Source organism: Numida meleagris, chromosome 4 (assembly GCF_002078875.1).
Source record: "Numida meleagris isolate 19003 breed g44 Domestic line chromosome 4, NumMel1.0, whole genome shotgun sequence".
NCBI classification, from domain to species: Eukaryota; Metazoa; Chordata; class Aves; order Galliformes; family Numididae; genus Numida; species Numida meleagris.
Window position 1 is genome coordinate 17,799,794 of NC_034412.1, and position 22,035 is coordinate 17,821,828.

Here is a 22,035-nt window from a genome sequence, read left to right on the forward strand (position 1 = left end):
AGTTGCTCAGAATTCTGGTTTCATTATTAAAGGCGCAAAAAGTGATAGTGAAGTTATAGGGATTTAAGATCTGCAGAGTACTGGGGGAGATAGCAAGAACTGAATTACAAAACTATGTGCTCTGCTATCAGAGGAAAGAACAGTGACATTATGCTTGAGTTCAAATAGGTAACTATGCAGAGAAAGAATATTAAAAATGATTTTATATCTACAACTTGTTCATTTTAAACTTTCAGAATAACAGTTTTAAGTATATGCTTTTTTTCTTTTATTGTCTCCTCTGATCTTTACATAAACATGCCACAGTGTGACTGCCAGCAGGAGTATGAGCTGGGATGATATTGACATTTTAAAATGCTGACTATTGCCCTAGTATTACTACAAATTTTGCAGTGAAGAAACCTCTCCAACACCAGTCAGTTATGACTGAGGAGCATGGGACATGACATCTGAATCTGAGAGTTGAGTGTATTTCAGGGGATTTGGCTGTCTGCATCACACAGTAACAGTCTAAGTCCTCACAAATGCGTAGGCTGTTGGGGATACCAGGTGCACACCAGGGCTCCTCTCATACCCTCGTTGCCCCACAGCCCGAAATTCGTTCTCCTGAGATGCCGCGGCCTCTGATTGGCTGAGCCCTGTGGAACCGTCTGGAACCTGCTGGAGCCGCTGCAGGGGCGCTGCTATCTCCTCACAGAGACACTGCAGCGCCCCCTGCCGGCATTTACTACGTGCGCCCGATGCAGTTTCCTCTTGTTTGTAGAGTACTCATACTTTTTAGAAAAGAAATTTTCTGCTTCTTCAGCGATGCACCTGAAAATCGTGTCTGAAAAACACGAAGTTGAATCGAGTGAGAGAAGTAGAGGAGACAGACACTTTGCAGAAGGAGGTGTGGAGCGATTCTCTCTGGTGAGCAGCTGCCTCCCGGTGCCTTGCTCTGCGCCCTCACAGGGGGTGCTGCAGGCACGCAGTTCCCAGCAGTGTGCCTGCTGTGTCTCCTTAGGAAGGATTTTGCCACTATTCAACTTATGAAGGAAATACTGTAGTAATAGTTAATTTTAATTACTTCCTTATGCAGTAAAGCGCAGCTTTGGAATGCATTTCTTCAGACATTACAGGAGGATGCATGCCAGTGTTTCGCTTTGGAAGTGGCATTTCCAAGGTTTTGGCTCCAATCACTTTCCATCCTAAATGCTTATATTATGACACTTATAAAAATCTTGATGATTTCTATTTATTACTTTGCAATTTGGGAAAATGTAGTTAAGGGCTTTGAGAACACCTCTAAGCAATTAAAAATCTGTTTAGAAACAACCCCGAAGTGTTACCTCTTCCAGCTGCTATGGGCACCTGGCTATGCCTTCTGCTGAGGCTGGCTGCACCTGTTTTTTTCTTGCAGATATGTTTTTTTTCTTGTACAGATTTTGCCCATTTGGAAACATAGAAGGGGCTGAAGTCTGAAGCCACATAAGTCACTGTCTACTGTTTCAGGTTTAGGATAGGTTTGCCAGTTGTGTTGTTGTCAGATTGGTGTGGGGTAAATGCATTTGATTTGGTCTGTTCAGTTGCACTGTGCTTTCTGCAGAGCTTAGGACTTCTCTCGTTGTTCTGTGGGTTTTGAGTCCATAGCTGTACTGTTATCTGCCACAAATGGTAGTGTTAAAGCAAAGGGATAGCTTAGAGGCTTCTGCTTTTCACTTACAGTTACTATGACCCTGCTGAGATTTTAAGTGACCCCCTGAGCACTCATGCTTTCACTGCACAGTCATGCTGATGGTAAAACTTTTACTTCGTACTTTGTCGAATGCTAAGTTACAGCTGAGGTAATTTTTCTTTCTGAATGCCATGAATTGTGCAATATAGTGTGAGAACTGCAATGTACTCTTAGTTGTAGTCATATTTAGAAGCATTTTTAGTCATGAAAGTGGGATTGCATTGTTCACTTCAGTATTTGCTTAGGGTGTTAGCTTAGTGCAAGCTTGATACAGTACGCTTAAATACCTGTGCTCGGAGAAGTGTTTAGAAAGTGACAAGCAAGGAAATTATGAGGGAAAGACCTTAAAAATGATCTGGTCTGCATTCATATGGTCACCAGTAGCAACTTATGTTTCGGAAACAAATTAATAACAGAAGCCTCATTAAAAACAAAAATTTACTCATAACTGTTGCCCATCCATTTTCTTTTGTGAATGTAGCCCAAGAGTGTGCCTCAGCCTGCACCATCTGAATGTATACCATCCCTTGTGGAGTAGCAAGTCTATATTGCTATGTTGTGGCCATTATATAAATTTATGCTAAAACTGACATGAAGAAGAAATAAAGGAAAGTATTGATCTAAAAGTAATAAAGAGGAAAAGTATACTATGATCAATATGAGAAACAGAGCAGGCTGAATAAAAACAAACATTGATATGGTCTTGAAAAAAAAGCGTGCTGCCTTTACCACTAAAATGTTTCACTGACAAAGATTTAAAAGAAAAAAAAAAAGTGAGGGGTGGGAGAGGGGAACATCCTGAATATCTCACTGGTTTTTAACCTGTCTAATAGCTTTGTATAAATGCTGATTAATGACAAAGCTCAGCATGGTGTGCACCGTACAATCAGTCCTGTGAGACTCATTGTAGTAGTAATTTTTTTCTATGTGCTGTTCTCTGTGCCGGCAAAATGTTCTACTGAATGACATTGTGTATCCTTTTGATGTCCTCTGGTTCTGAGAGCTGCCTTAGCTGCGTGCCATCATTCATAATCTCATGTCTAAAAAGGACTTTTATTTTAACCTTGTTTAGCTCTGGAAAAGTTACTTTTCTGGTTAGTGCTAGTTCTGTTGCAAGGAATAGTTTTAAACCTCTGGACTTCATGAATGTGCATGCTGATTAAAACTTTTATTTTTCATAATGATCTCCTAATATAGTGATCATGCAAGTAATAGCCCATACCTAATGATCTTGTGTCCAAGGAATACAAGAATTTCCATAATATATTTAGTGGCTAGTTTTAAGAATTACAAAGTCGTGTCCTTGTGGGGGAAAAAAAAAAAGAAATGATACGTAATTTCTGATTCTGCTGCCTTCTGAAGATGAACAGCAGCATTGGTTCAGCTGTTTCGATGTGGAGGATGTGTGTGGAACAAAAAGACAATGTGTCTTGAAGGCGTACTACAGAAATAGGGTACTTGGTGGTTCATGTGGACTGCTTCTTATTAATGTTTCTGTTGCAAATAATGCAAGCTGATCGTAAGATGAAAGTGGAAGTGGTATTGTTGTAAGAAGCTAGGAGAACAGGTTGGAATATGCAAATTCATTTAGACGTAGCATTGAGGCTGTGTGAGAATGTGACTGAGGCTGGTATACTGGCCTAGAACTAGAGTAGTTGCATTGAAATGTTGGTGCACGAGGAATTTGAGGCACTGCTTGTTGCAGAAAAGCTTTCTGGATCTGCAAAAATTTCCAGGTACTTTATGTGACGTGCTTCAAATGAACTCCAGCTCTTAACAGACACCAGTGGCGTGTACGTGTCAGGGAGACTTCAGTTTCCTGTTTGTAGCTTCCTTATGTTTGTTTGAGGTGTGGTGTTGTATAAACAAGTAGTTGCACAAGGACTGCAGCCCCAGGGACGTCGCAGTGCTGCCTGTCTGACCCCAGCTGCTTGCTCCTGCCAAGCAGCCTGTCCATGTGTTTACAAAGGAAATTGCATCCTGTTGAACATAGCCAGGTTTGTTGCTGTGGAGAAGCCATACAAAGCCATGCCTGCGTAGGAGAAAGGGAGAATGAAACAATTCCTTTTGATAGTGGCATTGACTTAAAGTATTTGTGAAATTCTGGCTTGCACAGTATTGGTCTTCCTGCTCTTGGTGGGGGGGGCAGGGGGGAAGCCATCCAAAAACATTTTTATAAGGCTTAAAATAAATACAATATGGAAATTATTTGACATTAAAAATACTGAGATTATTTTCTGGTCATGTATTTTTAAATAGTTAATGTTAACATAATTGTTTTTGCATGAGAACATCTGCATGTTATTCAGTTATGCTACATCGGTTGATGTTACATCGGTAACATAATATAAACATCATATAAATTTGAATATTTAGAACTTTCATTTAATCAACTTAAGATGAATTTTTGTTCAAAAATATCAGGATTTGTCATCTTCATTCTACATTAAAAGCCAAAACAAAACTAAAAAAGGATAAAAGAAATATGACTAAAAAATAATCAGGTATCTGAGGCTAAATCTGTACAATATCATCTGAATAACAAATACTAAGGCATACTTCAACAAGTCCTGAAAAACTATCTAAAGTACAGCATAAAATTAGAACAGAAAACAGGTGGTTGGTACTGGACAGAGCAATAATTTTACGTAATGGCAGAAGCACTTTTGAGAAGAAACTCATACCCTAAAGCAATGGCTTCAACTAAATAGACAGCAAAACTCTTCAGGAGTCATCTTGCATTAAAACCCATGGTCAGTGTGCATCTCTTCTGCATTAAAAAAGAAAAAATATCATGAATGAGAGAAGAGCTGGGTTGTAGTATTAGCCCATGATGACAGCTCCTGAGATACATCAGAATAAACATCAGGAAGTAAATAAAATGGCAGTTGTACTTCAACAAAATAATGACAAATATTTGCATACGTTGCAGTCAATAAAAGTCTTTCCCCTATGACTTCACCTTTTTTTCTTTTTGCTTAATTTTTTTTGTGGGAGGGGATCAATGCATAAGCATATCGGGATAGGACCCCCCCCCAGAAAAAGGCAAAGCACATCTATGTAGGATATAACTGTTTTTTTCTTTTAGAACACCTCATATATAAGTTTTACAGACAGATCTTTTTTTTTCCCCCCTCTCTCTTTGTTAAGTTCAGGGGTTAGAACTGATTTGATGTGACATTCATTTTTTCTCTTTAAACCCCTTTTTCTGACAATGTTCTTCACTCAGGCCTGTTGAAGACTAAAAGCCACCAGTGCAGAAAAAAGATCTGTTTTTTTCCCTGTCCTCTGTTCTTAGATTTGCAGGTTCCTGGTGAATCTCACCACCAAAGAGGCACTACCTCTGCACCACACCACTTCCATGATGATATGCTTGAGCATAATGTTTTGAAGGGGGATAACTTTCCTCTGGCAGTGCCTCTTCCACAAGTGTGCTGGGCCTAATTTTAGCACTTAACCTTGCACTTTACTTGTTCGGTGTACTCCTTAAGGATTTTGTGAAAGAATGGAGATGGATGAATGAGCTTCTTCTTGTAAACTACCCCATTAAGGCTTCTGGATGGGCTCTGTGACTGTGAGCACTGCTTAGTAGACAAAAACAAAAAGCTAGGAAAAAACTGAACCTTTTTCTAAGAAGCTCTCAGAGTAAATAACTAAATATTTTTTCAAACAACAGGTAGAAAAATATTGGTAGTCTCAAAGTGGAGGTGGGGAAAGCAGTTGAGATGCTCACTTCCTTGGGAGATTTTGTTTGCCTTGGTGCGCTGAGCTCAGAGCTGAAGTAGTTCAGGAGCTGATCCGCAAATGGAAACGAAGCTCTTGCCTTGGAGGACAAGAAGGTGCACAAAGGACAGAGCACGTGAAACTTCAGTTGCAGTCTAGCCCTGTAAGTTTGGTAAACTTTTGAGCTTATACTGCCTGTGAATTTGTCACCTTTAAATTACTTGCTTAAACTCTTGGAATTTACTTAATCTTACTCCAGTAAAAATGTGACCTGCACAGTCATCTTAGCATTTTCCTGTTTCTTTAGCAAAAAATAATGACAGGGAAAATTACTGTTGCTGGTGTGAAGTAGCAGAGTGCTGCTGAGTTTTGTTAACATGTCTCTTATTTACGGTAGCATTTAACTAACAAGGAATGTACCTAGCAAAAGAGATGCTTTTTTTTAGTATTCCTCCATGGTGATATAAGCTCGAGACCCATGTGTTTACCACTTTGTTATGCAAATGTGTTCTCTAATGTAAGTGGTAAGACTGATGAAAATATGTGCAGCATTTGTTAGGGCAGCTTGCTTGTCATCATTTCCCTCTGTCATCTGCATCTTGTTAAAATGTATGAACACACTTTATACATTTGAGTAATCTTGTTTGATGTGTATCTATGAGAAGCAGTGGCTCCCAAAGCCCTGTTCTGCTGAGCACCTTTAAGTTCTCACATATGGGAGCCTTGCTGTTTGCCCTCCGTGATCCACAAGAGCTGTTTTCCAAGCACTATTGAACCCAGAAGGGACTAGGAGCAGAGAACTGCTGGCTTGGTAGATGCAATCTGGCATCCTTGATGTAAAGGCACTCTGTTTTGCTTTGAAAGAGAAGATACTTTTGAAAGATTGCCAAGCCTTGCTCTGGATTACATGTCACTTGTGACAGCAGGTTTTTTCTCCTCTGCATTTGGAGACTAACGATATATGAGACTAGTCAGGTGTAAGGGGTCATCTTTTGCCTGTTCTAATTTAAACATAGTTGGACTCTTGCCTTTGTCAGGCAACTGTTTTCAGTTGCTTTAAACATGAAGTGAATTGAGCTTGCAGATATTACTACTGATACAAATTCTGTATATGTCTTTCTAGAGCCAAGTTAGGTTCTGTTGTTTGTTGCTGCTGTTTTTTCCTTTCCCTTTCTTCTCCCTTAGCCTAATATACTAGGGGAAAAATGTAGATTACATTTTTACTCAATTTTCTTTACAAAACATGCCCTATCTTCAATTGCATTCTTTTTTTTTTTTTTTCATGTGTGCTATATCAGTGAAGGTTGATGAGCAGTGCTGAACATGTGCTGATATAAACAGGCAACTGCCAGATGACTGCATCAGCCTTGTTCAGTGCGTGTTTACATGATGTGGTGTCATTTCCACATTTATCCATCTGCAGGCAGTTTCATAAGTTCCCAAGCTTGTTACAAATATGCAATTAACTCTGCTGGTTTTGTTATGTTGTTTTTATATATAATTTACATAGAAAAATTTTAGTGTTTTGAAGTTTTGCTTCCAAGTTACTGTGCACGGATGGTAAATGAGTGAAGTGTCAGTCATCACAAAACCTGGAATTAGATGGTTTTCAGCCATGACTCTAGACAATTACAAACGTGTTGAGAAAAAACTTGTAAATGTTGTACACTTGATGTGAAGACATGATTCAGACCTTTCTGCTTTTGCACAGGGAAAAAAATGCGTAGAGTGAAGTCATTATGACATATACTTATTGAACAATACACAGCTATCAGTGTTGGCTTCTAAAAAATGTGTTTTTCAGCGCCTTACCATTTATGATGCAGTATCATTTCTGTATTTATGCTGGCAGTTTCCAGCATATTCCTGCCAATTTATTGCATAGCAGTCTTGATTCCTATTAGGAAGGCCTGACTGATCTGATAGGTGCCTACCATTGTAGTAATACCAGGCCTGTTCTGCATAAACTAATGAAGGAGGTTCTTATAAGGCTGGTAAGTTAATAGATTGTCTTTATCATTTCCCTTCAAATGTTACCCAGCATATAAGTTCATTTATATATATGATTCTTCTGTGCTTATCAGAAAGTTTCATTTTATCCTCCATTGGTTTGTACTGAGGTTTATTTTCTGTATGGCTTTTTAATGTGTGCTTGCCTTTGAACTTGCTGTCCTGGGTGTTTTATATTTAACTTGCGGTATTTCTTATTTTTTATTACAACATCCTATTGTGGTGCCAGAATCTGTTCCAAGGGATATTAAAGTTAAAGACAAATCAAACTGCTTTACTATTAGCAGCAACTCAGATTTACTGCAGGCAGTGTTATTTGAATTTGTCGCTGAATGTGCAAGCAGTGGACGAAAGATTCTGATTATCAGCAATTCTGTCTGACGAAAGGATCCTCGGACAAAGAGTGTCTTACTTGAAACCAATGAGTAGAGACTGACTGTAGCTGTTGCTTCAGGAAGACCAGAGATAAATGTAGTATTTTATACCTACCTTTTCAAGTAGTCATTAACTATCACTAGGGCAACCTTTTGAAACAGCAAAATAATGATTGGTGTGTTGTAAAATCTGTGAGATCTGAAATATTAGTAAAAATTGGAGTCATAGTTTATTGTTTGAAAACATTTCCAGGTGCTTTTAATCTTCAGTTTTCATAGGAATGGTTTATATAGTTACTTCTTTTATGCTCAAACCTAGTTTCTCAAACAGGTTGAAGAAATGTCAGAAGTGTGCTTTTAGTCACCTGTTCTTTTGACAGCAGCTAGTACTGTGAATGCAACAATGTAAGCTGGCTCTTCTTTCTTTTTTCCATGCGGAAACTTATTTTAAGTCTCTTTCCAAGATTCTATTGCCTGCTCAAATGCAGATATTATATGTGCATAATGAGCAGTAAAACTGACAAGACGTGTCTGTCACAGGAGTAATGAATATAAAATGATAGTTTGAAGTGAATGAACTGTAAAATATATAATTATCATTCATTGTTCCATATCTTTTGCAATGATAAGTACAAAATGATATTTACAATAAAATGTGTTCCATCTGTAACATTGTAGGACAAAGGTTGATATGTCATGGGTCAAAATTAATCTCCTTTATTAGCAGTTTATAGAAGTAGTTGATAATTGAGGACAGAGTGATAAAGATTGAAAAAATAGTGCTTCGTACTTAGATATGAGACTTAATAAATTATCTTAAGAATAAATACGTGGATACGCACATATATATGCAGAAGGTGCAGTTTCATTTTTATTTTGTTATTTTGTCTTCCCTTGCATAAGCAAGTTTTTCTGTGCTGGCTGAAGCCCTGGCTCATTAACTCATTTTACAGCACGTAGCAGTAATTGAGGTAATCCCTGTCATTATCAAGGAATACTAATGAATTGAACATCATCTGTTTTTAAGATTAGGCAGACAGAAATGAATATTGAATGAATTTATAGGCATAAACAGAATATCCAATGAAAGTCCTCATGTGAAGCTGTTCTAAGGAATTTAGTGTTCTGATGTTACCTAGTTACCTATCTAGAGGGGAGAAAATATTGATTGCATCCAGTCTTTCCAAATTTCTCAAAATTAGATTTTTTTTTCTCTGATAAATGTGTTATGGTGGAGAAACATAGCTGAGTTGACAACTTACAAATATTATGGGGGCTGGGGTGTGTGACGTCTGGATGCCATTGTCTAACTATTTATTATTCTTATTTGTCTGCTTTGTGGTCCTCTGTTATGGACCATGACTGAATATGATGTTTTGCATCAAAATTTAAAACAGCAGTTTTGCAAAATGTTATTTCCTTTGTTTGCTTAGTCCTGTTAGCAGACCTTCAAGTGGCAGGCTCATAACTCATGAGCTATGTGGGACTTGCACGGAATTCATGACTTCTGTTACTAGAACACATTTATCATTTGACAAGCAAAAGGCTAGCTAGGAAAGGAAGAGGTGGCTCACTAACTTTTTATGTTGTTGGGAAGAGGTACAGAGTAGGAATCGCTGTGGCAAATGTCACTTGACGGCCATGCAAGTGGGTGAAACGTATTCTACAGCAGAGCAAAGTGCTGGTGTTGTCACCTCCCCCATCTGTGACTCAGTCCCAGACCTGTGTAGTTGAGAACGAAGAGAAGGTTTTAGCATGTTTGTATAGTTAGGAAGATTGGTCAGACTTGCCATGTTTTTTTCTTTGTTATGAGTTTCCTTGTACAGTGTGCCTCAAATAAAAGCATTTTGGCTTTGTGTAGGATGGAAACAGGCAGGAATTAATGGTTTTTGAAAGAGGAAAAAAACAAAACCTTTGAGTAACATTTATGCTTGCATCTGAAAAGCTCTGCAAAGCCAAGAGTACTGGCTTCAGCTGTTTAACAGCAGAAGGAAAAAAAGTAAATGCTTTCAAGTGATCTGTACATTTCTTCCTGTATTTGGGTGTTTCCTTCCTCGCTCATTTGTGTTATGAGACTGAAGTGAGAGGGACAATTGTTCAGGGAGGGAAAGCTGTCTTACATCATCGAGGAAGATGATAGATTGCATTCTGAAGAGCATGAGACCTGAAAAGCTGCTTGTTTCTATGGTTGGAGCCATCTAGGGGCAGGAATATGTTACTCATGGGTGCAATCTCTGACCAGAACAGGGCTTGGTGGTTGGAAATTCTGATTCCTAAGACAGGCAATTTTTTCCACGTTTTTACTCTGAGCACCAACTGTACTCAATTTTGTTTTTTTTAATACTTAAATCCAAAAGTCTGGAGGAAGTAGTTGCTAATGTATACATTGCAACATTATATATAATATATACAGTATATATACATTAAAATTAGGCTGTTGACAAGCTAATTTCTGTGAATAGACTGATATGTTTCAAATCACTTAGGAATTAGGAGACGCTCTAAGGAAGCTGAGAATAAGAAAAATGAGAGGCCATTTCCAAGCTGAAATGTAAAAGAGAGAGTTTTGAGGAAGGAATAAAATACTAAGGTAGGATGAATGCTAATTTTAGGTTTACGTCTGTAGGAAATGCACTAAGGAAAAAAGATTGTGTTGGGAAAAAATAAAGGTTGTATTGATAATGAGGAGTAGCATAAAAGACTGAATTGTACCAAATGCTGTGTTATATTGGCAGAGCGGCTTATAATGAGAAACAGTCTCAAAGCTTTAAAAAAATATATTTATTTCAGGCTGCTCCTAGGTCTAAACTAAGCTGTTAAAATAACTTAACTAGAAAAAAAGTAAATATAGAATATGGCTGAAAAATCAGCATTGTTATGAAAAGCAAGATGTGTTTGTTTATGTTTATACAGCCCATGTAATTATATGCATCCTTCCATGTTGGGTAGCTAAAACACACAGGTCTTGTCTTTTAGAATTTCTGGAACCACACATTCCTACTGATTTTGTTTGGGAGCTGGATTTTTATTTGTTTTGGAGTGTAGAAGTCAAGGACCACAAATAAGCACTGCATAAAAACAAAAAGTTGAATCTTGTCCTCCCAGAATTTTATTCTTTTGGAGAAGAGAGAAAATGTATAACAAATAACAGGCATGAGTACAGTCTCACTGTAGTTGTACCAAACCAAAAGACACTCCCTTGTCCTTATCTTCTCTGTGCATTTTTTACTATACTTCTGCCTTCTTCTGTGATTGTGACAAGCAGCATCGTCAATTACAACTTGCATTGTGCATTCATGATAGCATAAGTTATGTAATTATTATTTTATTAGACCACAGAATTACAGTGTAAATACTTTAATGCATATTTTGGAGAGAGGTTTGAGGTGAGGATGGAGAATCAGTTTATGTTTGTTTTGTTTGAAGTATATACTTCAATTTCAGAAATATCTGAATGCAACATATGGAAATACCTGTGGGTGAGCTGTATTCTCTTTCTCTGTAGAACACTTCTGCCTACCCTACAGATAGTTATTCTTACACTTAATCATTCCTTTAATGCACTTGGGTAAGTGCGTGCTAGGCAGGAGTTCCTAACATGAAACTCTGATTTGTATATAACAGATGTGTACCATCTTACATGTGTTTGCTATTGCAGTGTAACAGTGATTCTGACGTAAACCATTCATGGCTTAACCTAATCTGAAAATGGTGCAAAGCAGCCAGAGGAGATACATACTGTAAAGGTTTCTTATGCTCTCAGCCTCTATTTCTGGGCATGGTTATATCTTTCCTTAAACCTTTCTGCTTCTCGCGCTTTTGCTCCTGTAAATGTAAGTTGAATTTGTTGTCATCTTCTGTGTTCTTGCCCTCTGCTTTTGCCTGTTTTCTTGAGGTATTTCAGTTTCTTGGTTTTCATAAGGGAACAAAGGCTCTCCTTTCAAAAATGCAATCATTACTCAAAAAACAACCTGGCTGTTTTGGGGAAAAATGGTGGCCATCGTAAGTAAAAAGTTCTCTCGGCTCTTTTGAGATAGACTGGGCTACCATCTCTCAGGATTAAATAACGTATGGGTACTTTGAAACAATACGTATCATGAACATAATCAGATCCTCTTTACTGGAATAGCTCTAGGCTTCTGCTGTATGAAATGCTGCAACTTTGAACAAATAATGGAAATATGAACATCGATTCTTTCTTCTATGTTTAAAAAAAAAAATGCTTACTCCCTTAAAATCTATCATACTAGGATTTAGCTCATTTTCCAGGGTTTCAGATGTCTAGGATTACGTGATTGTAGTATGAGATATCAGTGAGCTTAAATTATATAGCACTCAAGAGAATGTGCTATCAAAATAGTGTGGCACAAAATTGATGCATTTTGTAAAGGTAACAATTTCTTAATAGACTTATTTTTTATCTTATTTTAGCTTCATGAATAACGGTTTTAATTTTGAATTTTTTCAAAATACTATTTTCATCTTTGGTGCAGTTCTGAAGTTCTTTCTGAAGTTTGTGCAAAAAGAATTGCATAAAACCGAAGTTATTTTAATCTTTATTTTTAAGACTTCCACTTCTAAGTCACTGTTTACTAAGAACTGTTCCTTTTGTGAATAATGTGCAAAATAAACTAGTATAGTTGAAAATCTGCTCACCAAATGCTAAAATGTCTAGTGCTCTATTGTAATGTCAAGCTAAAGTGTTTGTTTAGAGATGTCATCATTGCGACTATTCATAAGAAGAAAGGCCAGCAATTAAAGTTCTTGGTTTTAATATTACAGGCACTGAAAGAGATATTAAACATACAAATATGTTTTTTGGTTAACCTGGGCACCTTGCAGATCTGTTACTCCTCAGTGAGATCTGTCACTCCTCAGTGAGATCTGCCGTGTCCTTGGTGCTGTTAGGAGGTTATTCATGCTATTTTGCATAATTTTTTGTTTTTTTGTTTCCTATGGTATCACACTGTCTAGATTTAAACAAGAGTGTTTATGAGTGATCCATATGTTCTTAGCATTCCTATATTATGGACAAAATGTCGATGTCCGGTTAATGGCACAGTAGTATTTGAATTCCTGTTCAGGTAGTATCATCTGACAAGACCCTTCAGAGGACACTTATAAGCACTGGCATTAGGTGTATTCAAAATGCTTGCTGTAACCTCATAATGGAAAAATAAATTCATGTTCGGCAGAGCTTTCAGTCTAAACAAAACAAAGGTAAAACTTGTAAGAGTAAGGCAGCTTTGAATAATGAAAATGGAGTTATTAAATACTGAAGAAAGTTAAGTGAAATAATGAAGGATTAAATAGAGATACTTACTATATTATGAGTCTCAAACTATGTATTTTTAAATGAGAGTGTGTAGCTGCTCGCAAGAATTTTGAATGAAAGGTAAGTCCTGTTAAGCAAGATATACAAGTTTTAAATGTTTATTTGACTAGAACTAAATACACAGACACAACCTAATTTATTTATGACCTTTTTCTGCCCTTTTAACATTAATTAAAATATTTTAATGCTAGTAGATACTTTCTCCAAGATTTTTAACTGTAAAGGCTTTTGTGGACAAAGACTATCTGTTGTGTGCTTCTGAAGTTGTCATAGCTAGTTGTGGGACAGACTTATGTGATTCCATTCTTGTTACTTTACATACTGTACACATCTGGACATCTCAATCAAGGAGATGAAATTTGCATTAATAAAAATAACTTGTAATTTAGGACACAGCATAAATGTGTGATCTGTTTCCTAAAAGACAACAGTAAGGCACAATGTAAAGCTTTTCTTGCGTATGCACATATATATGTAAATAGAAAGCGTGCTTTACAGAAATAGGGAGATCAAAAGCAAAAGTGCTGCTAATAGCTTTATCTATCAATATTTTTAGTAGAGTTTTATGAATTCCTTAGCTTAGACCATTTTTTTTTCGTGAAAGGTACAGGATTGGGTTGACAAAGCATTTTATTAAATTTCTATTAAATATTTGGATTGATTTGGTCAGTGTTAAAATGAATATCCCTTCTTCTCCACTCCAAAAAAATATAATTTAAAAAATAAAATGTAAAACTGCAAAAGCGTCTACGCATGTCAGGGTAAAAACAGGGTGTGTTATTTCACTTCAGGACTAACCTGTAGACGGCTGCCTGATATCAGGCAGCTTTGGTTAACAAAGGAATACATTACCTCAGATCTTCCCTTTCCCCTCCCCTTTCCCTTTCCCTTTCCCTTTCCCTTTCCCTTTCCCTTTCCTCCTTTTTTAATGTAAGAACAGATTTTGCTAATGGGAGTTGTTACTGAAAGGATTTCATTTGAGGGCCAGAAAATGTGCTAACTGTAGAAGACCTTCTTTTTCAATCTATTTCATGCAAAATAGGTTTGTTGTGTAGTATGATCAAACCATTGCCAATTTACATGTTGGATCTCCACTGAGATGCAACTGTTCACAATGTGTTCTTTAGTTAAAATGTTCTCCAAAGAGTTCTGAGAGAATCATGTCTCATAGATTATATAAATCCCACTTTATCTGAACTTAGTGTCAAAACTCACATTGCCTTAATTGGGCTTGGAATTTCACATTATTATTTTATGCAAAAGCACATGGAGTGTTATAATTTAAAGCTGTCTATCAAAAAAGTAAGTCCTGAACTATTGATGTTTCAGTAATTTAGGCAGTGGCATCACATAGAGAACTAAGCATATTGTGAGAAAGAAGAATAAATTCTGTCTTTACAGTTTGTCGCTGGCAAAACATATAAAATCTGTACCAGTATTGAGCCTCTTTTGTATGTAGGAGAACCATAGCATTCTGGTTTTCTGTTAAAATAGCTAGTTAGTGTTTTATTCCTAAAGTTGAGGAAGGTTTTACCCTATGAAATGCAAGCATTTGCTTACTTCCCAGCAATTTTTAGTATCCACTTCTAACTTGGTTTCTTTTTCTTCAAAATGCATTCAACCTCAATCTATTCTTGCCTACTCTGCCTTGAAGACGAAGACTTAAATTCTCTGTCAAACTACTAATCCTGATTTCTTCAATGACCTAAGCCCCAAAATCTTCATATTTTCTGATTGGTTTTTCCTTCTCTACTTCTCTTAGATTTTAGATCTCATTCTTTGGTTTCTAGCTTCAGCTCATTCTTGAGCAGGCAATGCAAGAAATCCAGGTCTGCATCTCTAGATTTATCCTGGAGGAATTAAGGTCTCCCAGTCAGGTGTATGGACTGTGTGAAGCAGAGCCAGTGAGCTAAAACTCTAGCCCTTGCTGACCTGGATCTGGGTGTTTGCCCAGTGAAGTATCACCCTAAAGGAGGAGTGGACTGCCAAACAGATGGCTTTCAGATTGGAGGAGGAGGAGGGTTTTTTGGCCATTATGATTGCATGTTGCAGGTGTCAGTATGCCATCTGCTAATTTTTTTAAATTCAGTATTCTCCTAACAGGGCATTGGAAATTCTCCTTTGTTTTTTGTCATTGTTCTACAGAATAAGAATTTGTAGTACAGATTGCATAAGGTATGAAGTTCAGTTGTTTATCTTCTACAGAAATGAGTGAGATTTTAAGCAGATGTTTAAAAGGCTTTAAAAGCATCCTCACCTTTAACTGATTTTAGAGGAGTACCTTGGTCATATAGACAGGATTCCAATAGGCTGAGGTGAAGCCTATTGAAGTCAACACTTAAAAGAATTTAAAGTGCTGATCTGAGTGTTAAGAAAGCCTAAGCTTTCTGCTGATTTTACTGTTATCAACAAATTCTTTAAGCTAGAGATGAGAGAACATATCAGTATGTTTAAATGGAAAATAGATCTGTTCTGCTATTTTGGAAAAGAAGAAAGAAAACATTTCTATTCATAAAGCAGTTCTTAACTCATAGAATTTGCTACTGCAAGCTTTAGCTTCAAAATCAGTTAAAGCAGCAATATTGAACTCTACCTTAGTGTCAGTAGCTACAACTACTAAGCTTCACTTTTTTCTCCTTTCATAGTTTTTCTATAAGGTACTATTTTTGATCAGTATGATTTTCTATGTATTTTAAGACAGAAAATACCTAAAATTTAGAAAAGCCATTGTACTGTATTCCTTGTACTCCTGTTTTTCACTCCCAACTCCCTAGAAGTGCCAGTCTTGGATTATAGTTCTTGTTGGTCTTTGTAAGATAGGCATTTAGCACATATTATGGTTCAGTTACACTATTTCTTCTGCATTGACAAATTGAAACTGTGGGCACTGTGACTTGGAAAATCTAATTTATGGAGAGTATGATTGTCTTCAGAAAGCCCTGTACACATCTTGCAGTATGATAAAGCAGGTAGTCATCTTTTAGCTCCGTAGATTCTAGCGAGTAGCCTGTGTACCTGCAGTCATACATGTAGAAAGAGCTTTGGGCAGATTGGCAAAGAGCTCAGGGAATGCGGTTGATACTTGCTTTTCCTACGGTTGATGTATTGATGTCTTATCTGTGATTTTGTTCTCTTGGTTTCTGCTTCCTAGGGGACACCTGGTGCAGGTATAAAGTGCTCAGATGGAATCTTACTTGTGACTGAGTTTGGCATGAGATGGTAGCAGTCTCTCTAACTATGTACCAGGTGGTGAACAGCAGAGTGGGATATTGAGAGGATTATCTGGAAAGGGTGACACACAGGGCATAGTGCAGAGGATGGCAGAAAGACACCAAGGTAGAAAGTAGGGGCTTGCCATATTTTTTTTCAAATTCTTAAGTGTACTTGGTATTCCTTCTGCTCTGTTTTGGATTTTGTCCTTGACCTGACTTTCAAGACAACATTCCTGGGAGCACGGGAGTTCCTGTGGACTCTACAAAATGAGTTTGTTTCTCTTTTGCTTTTTTTGCTTTGCTCTTTTTCAAGCAAGATGCATTTGTAGATGCAACACAGAGTGGTACTTTTCTACCACAGTGGTTTAATTAAATCCAAAAGCTTGTAATCGCAGCCTTTGGTAGGACAGACTATGAAAATGCAGTGTAAATGGTGCGTACAAATTTTAATGAATTGACTTCTAACTGTAATTAATGAAAAAGAGGATTGTCTTATCTTAGATTTTACAAATTATTTACATTAACATTTTATGTGGATGACTGACAAAGTATGGGAAGGGAAGGAAAGTTTAGAAAACAAAAAACCCACATAGCCTTGGTATATGTCAACTGTATGTCTTAAGTATGTTTGAATTTGTGAAAGCATGGTACTGATTTCAACTTCTACCTAGACAGAAATCTGATTAATCAAGAGCAACACTTATTTTGTTCTGCATGTATCAATAAATGCTTTCATTCCTTTGATGCAGATCTTTTGTTTAAAAAAAAAATGTATATTTTTCATTTTTCTCTAAGAGTGTGTGTCTTAGTTTCAGCTGGGATGGAACTATTTTCTTCATTGTCTGGTATGATGCTATGTTTTTGGTTCTTGGAGAAAAACAGTGTTGATGATGTTCATAATTGCTGCTAAGCAGTGTTGTACAGAGCTAAGGCCGTTCTCAGCGAAGGGCCCCAGGAGCTGGGAAAGAACAGAATTAGAACAGTTGACTGGCCGCAAGGATATTCCATTCCATTCCATTCCATTCCATTCCATTCCATTCCATTCCATTCCATTCCATTCCATTCCATTCCATTCCATTCCATTCCATTCCATTCCGTTCCGCTGCTCGAGGGACTAGTTGGGTGTTGGTCAGGGGAACAGTGAGCGATTGCTTGTATATCACTTGTTATATATATTCATATATATATTTATATAGTCATTAATATTATTCTTTTCCTTTTTTCTATTTTAGTAAATAGTTTTATCTCAACTCATGAATTCTCCTTTCTTTTTTCCCAAATTCCCTCCCCCATTCTGCGGGGGAGGTAGGGAAGTGAGTGAATGACTATGTAGTGCTTAGCCACCTGCCAGGTTAAACCATAGCAGGGTGCTGCAACTTAACACAGCACAAGAGGAAAAGTAATTTTTTGTTCAGTTCTCACCGGCTGAATTTTGTGCTTCTTTGCTCTACTGAGTTTCTCTTTCTGTACTGTACACTACTCTCTTAGTTCCTGCAACTTTTGTGTGTAATCCTCTATAAAAATTTGTTCCATCACCTTTAGCAAATGCAAAAAGTACTTTTCCTATGGCTTTTTTTTATAGACAGTTGTTAACTGGAAGCGCTGTTGAGGAACATTAAAATGTGTTGGGTTTCTTTTTGGTAACAATTTCTACTCCTTCTATTTTTGAGATAAAATGCTGCATTCCTTCCTTATCTTAAAGTTTATAAAAATTTCAGAAATGATAATGTTAGTCTTTGCCCTGAATAAACACGTTGTATTATAGCACTGATGTTATTTCTTACACAGCGTGAATTTCATTTTTCTATGTATTCTCCTATTTAAACATGCTATTTCAGATAGTATAACGAAGACAGCAGGATAAATTGTTTTTGCTTTGTTTTTTAACTGAATGCAGAGTGACATTGCTCTAACTTTGGGAACTTGACCTACAATTTGATTTTCAGACATAACTGAGGAAAGAAACTGACTTTAACATTGATTAGGCCATTTAAAACAAAATGAGGATCAAAAAGAAAAGCATAATTATGTATCTAAATACACAGGCACATAAAAAATAAAAATCTGCTATTCAAATATGGTTTTGGAAATCTGTCATAAGGGTAAAATTATTAAAGTTTGTCTTGTGGGATTTCGGTAATTTTCTACATTACTTTCAGGGCAGCCCTGGTATTTGAATGTCAGAGCTAGAAAACGAGGGTAAAAGGAAATACTGCTCAAGTTACTGGAACTCTTGTTTTGAGCATATCCTGCTCTAAGGAAGAAGAGTTGATAAGTGGATGAGTTGCATGTGCTGTTTTTATTTCAGTACCCTAATATAAAAGTAAAGAAAGTAGATAATGGAGGAGAAATGACGTGTTTATAAAGCAGGCATCACAAGAATAATATCTGATTTGTATTTAGATGTTTTTCATTCTCAAGTATCTACAAAAGTGACTCAGCTAGAATAGGAAAGAATGAAACACTTTTGAATTCTTTTTAGAAAACCAGTTACCACAGGTTACATGAATCTCGGATAGTCATAACTGTTCATTTGGAGAAGAACATCATAAGAACTTGTAACATAATTAGAACTTCCATTGTGTTTTGCTTTTATTTCATTGTTCCTTTCTTCCTGCTATACCAGTCTCCAAGGTCTAGGACTAAATTGTAGCAATTGTTCCTAATCTACTTTCTTCTCTTCCTGCTCTAATGTAATGTAAGGAATTGCGTTGCTGCCATTCACTTGGCTGTTGCTGTAGCTCATAGGATACTAATGGAAAAAAGATAGCACTTGTAGGGTTGCAATCACTGAATGCTGAGATAATTTCCTATGCAACAGCGTCATCAAAATTATTCTGCAGAATCTATTGTAGGAGTAAAGGCAATTTATTTGGTGTTTTTTTAAATATATTTTGATTGTTTTAGTATTGTTTTTTGTATTTGTATTTTTGTTGTTTTTAATTTGTATTGTTGTTGATAAGTTTTTTCTTTGTTTGTTTTGTTGTTTTGCTTTGTTTATAAGAGCTCAGGCACTTAACAGAACCAGGAAGAAGGAAGATCTGCCTTTGGTATTTTTAGTTGCTTAAGGACTTTTTCATGAAAACTACCATTTAGTGATTCCATTATTGTTAAATTGTATCTGCGTTTAATCAAGAGATGGATTGTTATTCCGTCAATCAAACTCTTGGAGTGGTATCAGAATACTGCTAAGGAAATTCACCTGTTCAAATAGTAGATACAAAACACTTCAAGTGCCCTGCAAACTAGAATCCCATTATATACACTCATCAGTTTCTCTTCTGGTTGTACAGACATTACAAAATAAAGGGATTTGAATTTCCTACTTTCTTTTCACCCTTCCCTGATATATCCCCAGTTTAATGACAAACTTTCTCACTTGTCTTCGATGTCTAGAATACTTTTTCCACTTCAAAGGAGCTATGTGAGCGAAACATGAAACCTAACATTGTCTGAGGGTTTTTGCAGAAGATAAGGCAATAAGGAGTTGATGGTGGCTTGTATATGTGAGGGAATATTGGTTATTGGTTTTTTTGTTCTTTTTTAGTGTCATTACTGTGTCCAGTTCTGGGCCCCCCTGTTCAAAAAAGACAGGGATCTCTTTTCATAAGGGCATGTAGTGACAGGATGAGGGGAAATGGTTTTAAACTGGAAGAGGGAAGATTTAGACTAGATATTAGGAAGAAATTCTTTACTGTGAGGGTGGTGAGACACTGGAACACGTTGGCCAGTGAGCTTGTGGATGCCCTCTCCCTGGAAGCACTCAAGGCTGGGCTGGATGGGGCTTTGAGCAACCTGGTGTAGAGGGTGCTGTCCCTGCCTGTAGCTGAGGGTTGGAACTAGATGATCTTAAAGGTCCCTTCCAACCCAAACCATTCTATGATTCTGTGATTCTCCTAGAAGGAGTCCAGAGGAGGGCCACAAGGATGAGTAAGGGCCTGGAGCATCTCCCATGTGAGGAAAGGCTGACTGACCTGGGTCTGTTCAGATTGGGGAAAAGAAAGCTGAAGGGGGATGTGATTAATGTTTATAAATGTCTAAGGGGAGATGGGAGGCAAATGGGTGAGGCCAGGCTCTTCTCAGTGGTGTGCAGTGATAGAACAAGGAGCAATGGTTAAATCTTGAACATAGGAAGTTCCCTACAGATGTGCAGAATAAACCCTTTACGGTAAGTGTGGTGGAACACTGGAACAGGTTGCCTAGAGAGGTTGTGGAGTCTCCTATGAAGATACTCAAGAGCTGTCTGTACGCTGACCTGTGTGACTCATTGTAGAGAACCTGCCTTAGCAGGGGGATTGGACTTGATGATCTCTTGAGGTCTTTTCCAACCAACCCCTGCAATTCAGTGATTGTTCTCAATAATCCCACCTAGTAAAATTTGATTTTAAGTGTCAACCTTCTGTCTTTTCTTGAGATGATTCCTGTTATTTCACCAGATGTTTTTGTCAGCATTTGATACATGCAACTAACTAATATGTACAAAAATTATCTTGTATCTGGACTTGGTGGTAATGTGATAGTCAACCTTAGTGCAGTATTTACTGATGCCTGTGGTAGAACATGCTTCAAATTGCAATTTGTATTACTTGTATAGGAGCTACAAAAATGTAAAATTCTGATGATGACTGTGTGAACTAAGTGCTATTTATAAGCGAAGCTATGCTGCTTACAAAATAAAAAGGAAGACCAAGGCATGTTGAAAACATTCAGGAATGAGGCAATATGATCATGCATAGTTTATTCTCTACAAGGTACAGAATAGAAAAGTACTTCTAGATATTTTTCTAAAAATGTAAAATGAAAACTTGACTGGGAGTACAATATTCTTGCCTATCTTTATACTTTCTTCTGAGTCTTGACAAGAGTTGCATTTCTTTGGACATTCTTTTTATTGCATCAGAGTTTTGCAACCAAAAGCAGTTCCTTTAAAAGTATCTGACCCTAATTATGTTGAACAGTTGGAAACACATTAAAAACATTTTGAAATTTGGCTTTTTATTTTGGTGTCTTTATTGGAGAGATGCCTGTAAATGTTGGCTTTCTCATCAGTTATTTCTGGTACAGTATTCATCAACATCTGAATGTTGATAAAGAAACTTGGGACCTTGTAAGTGACTTTTGAGTAGTAGTATTGGGTATATGTTAAATGTTTTCACTTTAGAAAAGAGAAGTTAAACTGTTGGTATGTGAAATATAAATTAATTGAGCATACAATTTCTTTCTTTTCTAGTGAACAAGCATAAACCCTGGATTGAGACATCATACCATGGAATCATAACCGAAAATAATGACACTGTAATTTTGGATCCTCCTCTTGTTGCTTTGGATAAAGATGCACCTGTTCCCTTTGCAGGTAGGTAGATGCATTAGCAGCAGTATTTGAGTGTACAGACCACATTACGAAGTTATTAACATTTGTAAGGAATTAATTTGTGGTGTAGAGAGAATGTAATCTGAAGGACGTATTTAGAGGCTGCATTTGAGTACTCAGGACTTGACCATTGGCCCATAGACCTTGACATGTGATGTGAGTGTTCATTTGTTGTGAAGCAGAAGTGATTATGAAGCAGCAGGCTTACACTATTAACTTTTTAAAATGAAAACACAGGAATCATGTAATTAAATATGAATTCACTTTTACAGAAATTAGTCATTACAATTGCCTAA

At 37.0% G+C, this 22,035-nt stretch overlaps 1 protein-coding gene across 1 annotated transcript in view; it reads left to right on the plus strand.

Annotated features, from left to right (window-relative positions):
* Nucleotides 808–22,035, plus strand: part of CLSTN2 (calsyntenin 2) — a 214,499-nt gene continuing 193,271 nt past the window's right edge. Inside the window, exons 1-2 of the mRNA XM_021393774.1 lie at nucleotides 808–889; nucleotides 21,599–21,721. Coding sequence (XP_021249449.1) covers nucleotides 808–889; nucleotides 21,599–21,721 — 205 coding nt within the window. The remainder of the gene's footprint in view (nucleotides 890–21,598; nucleotides 21,722–22,035) is intronic.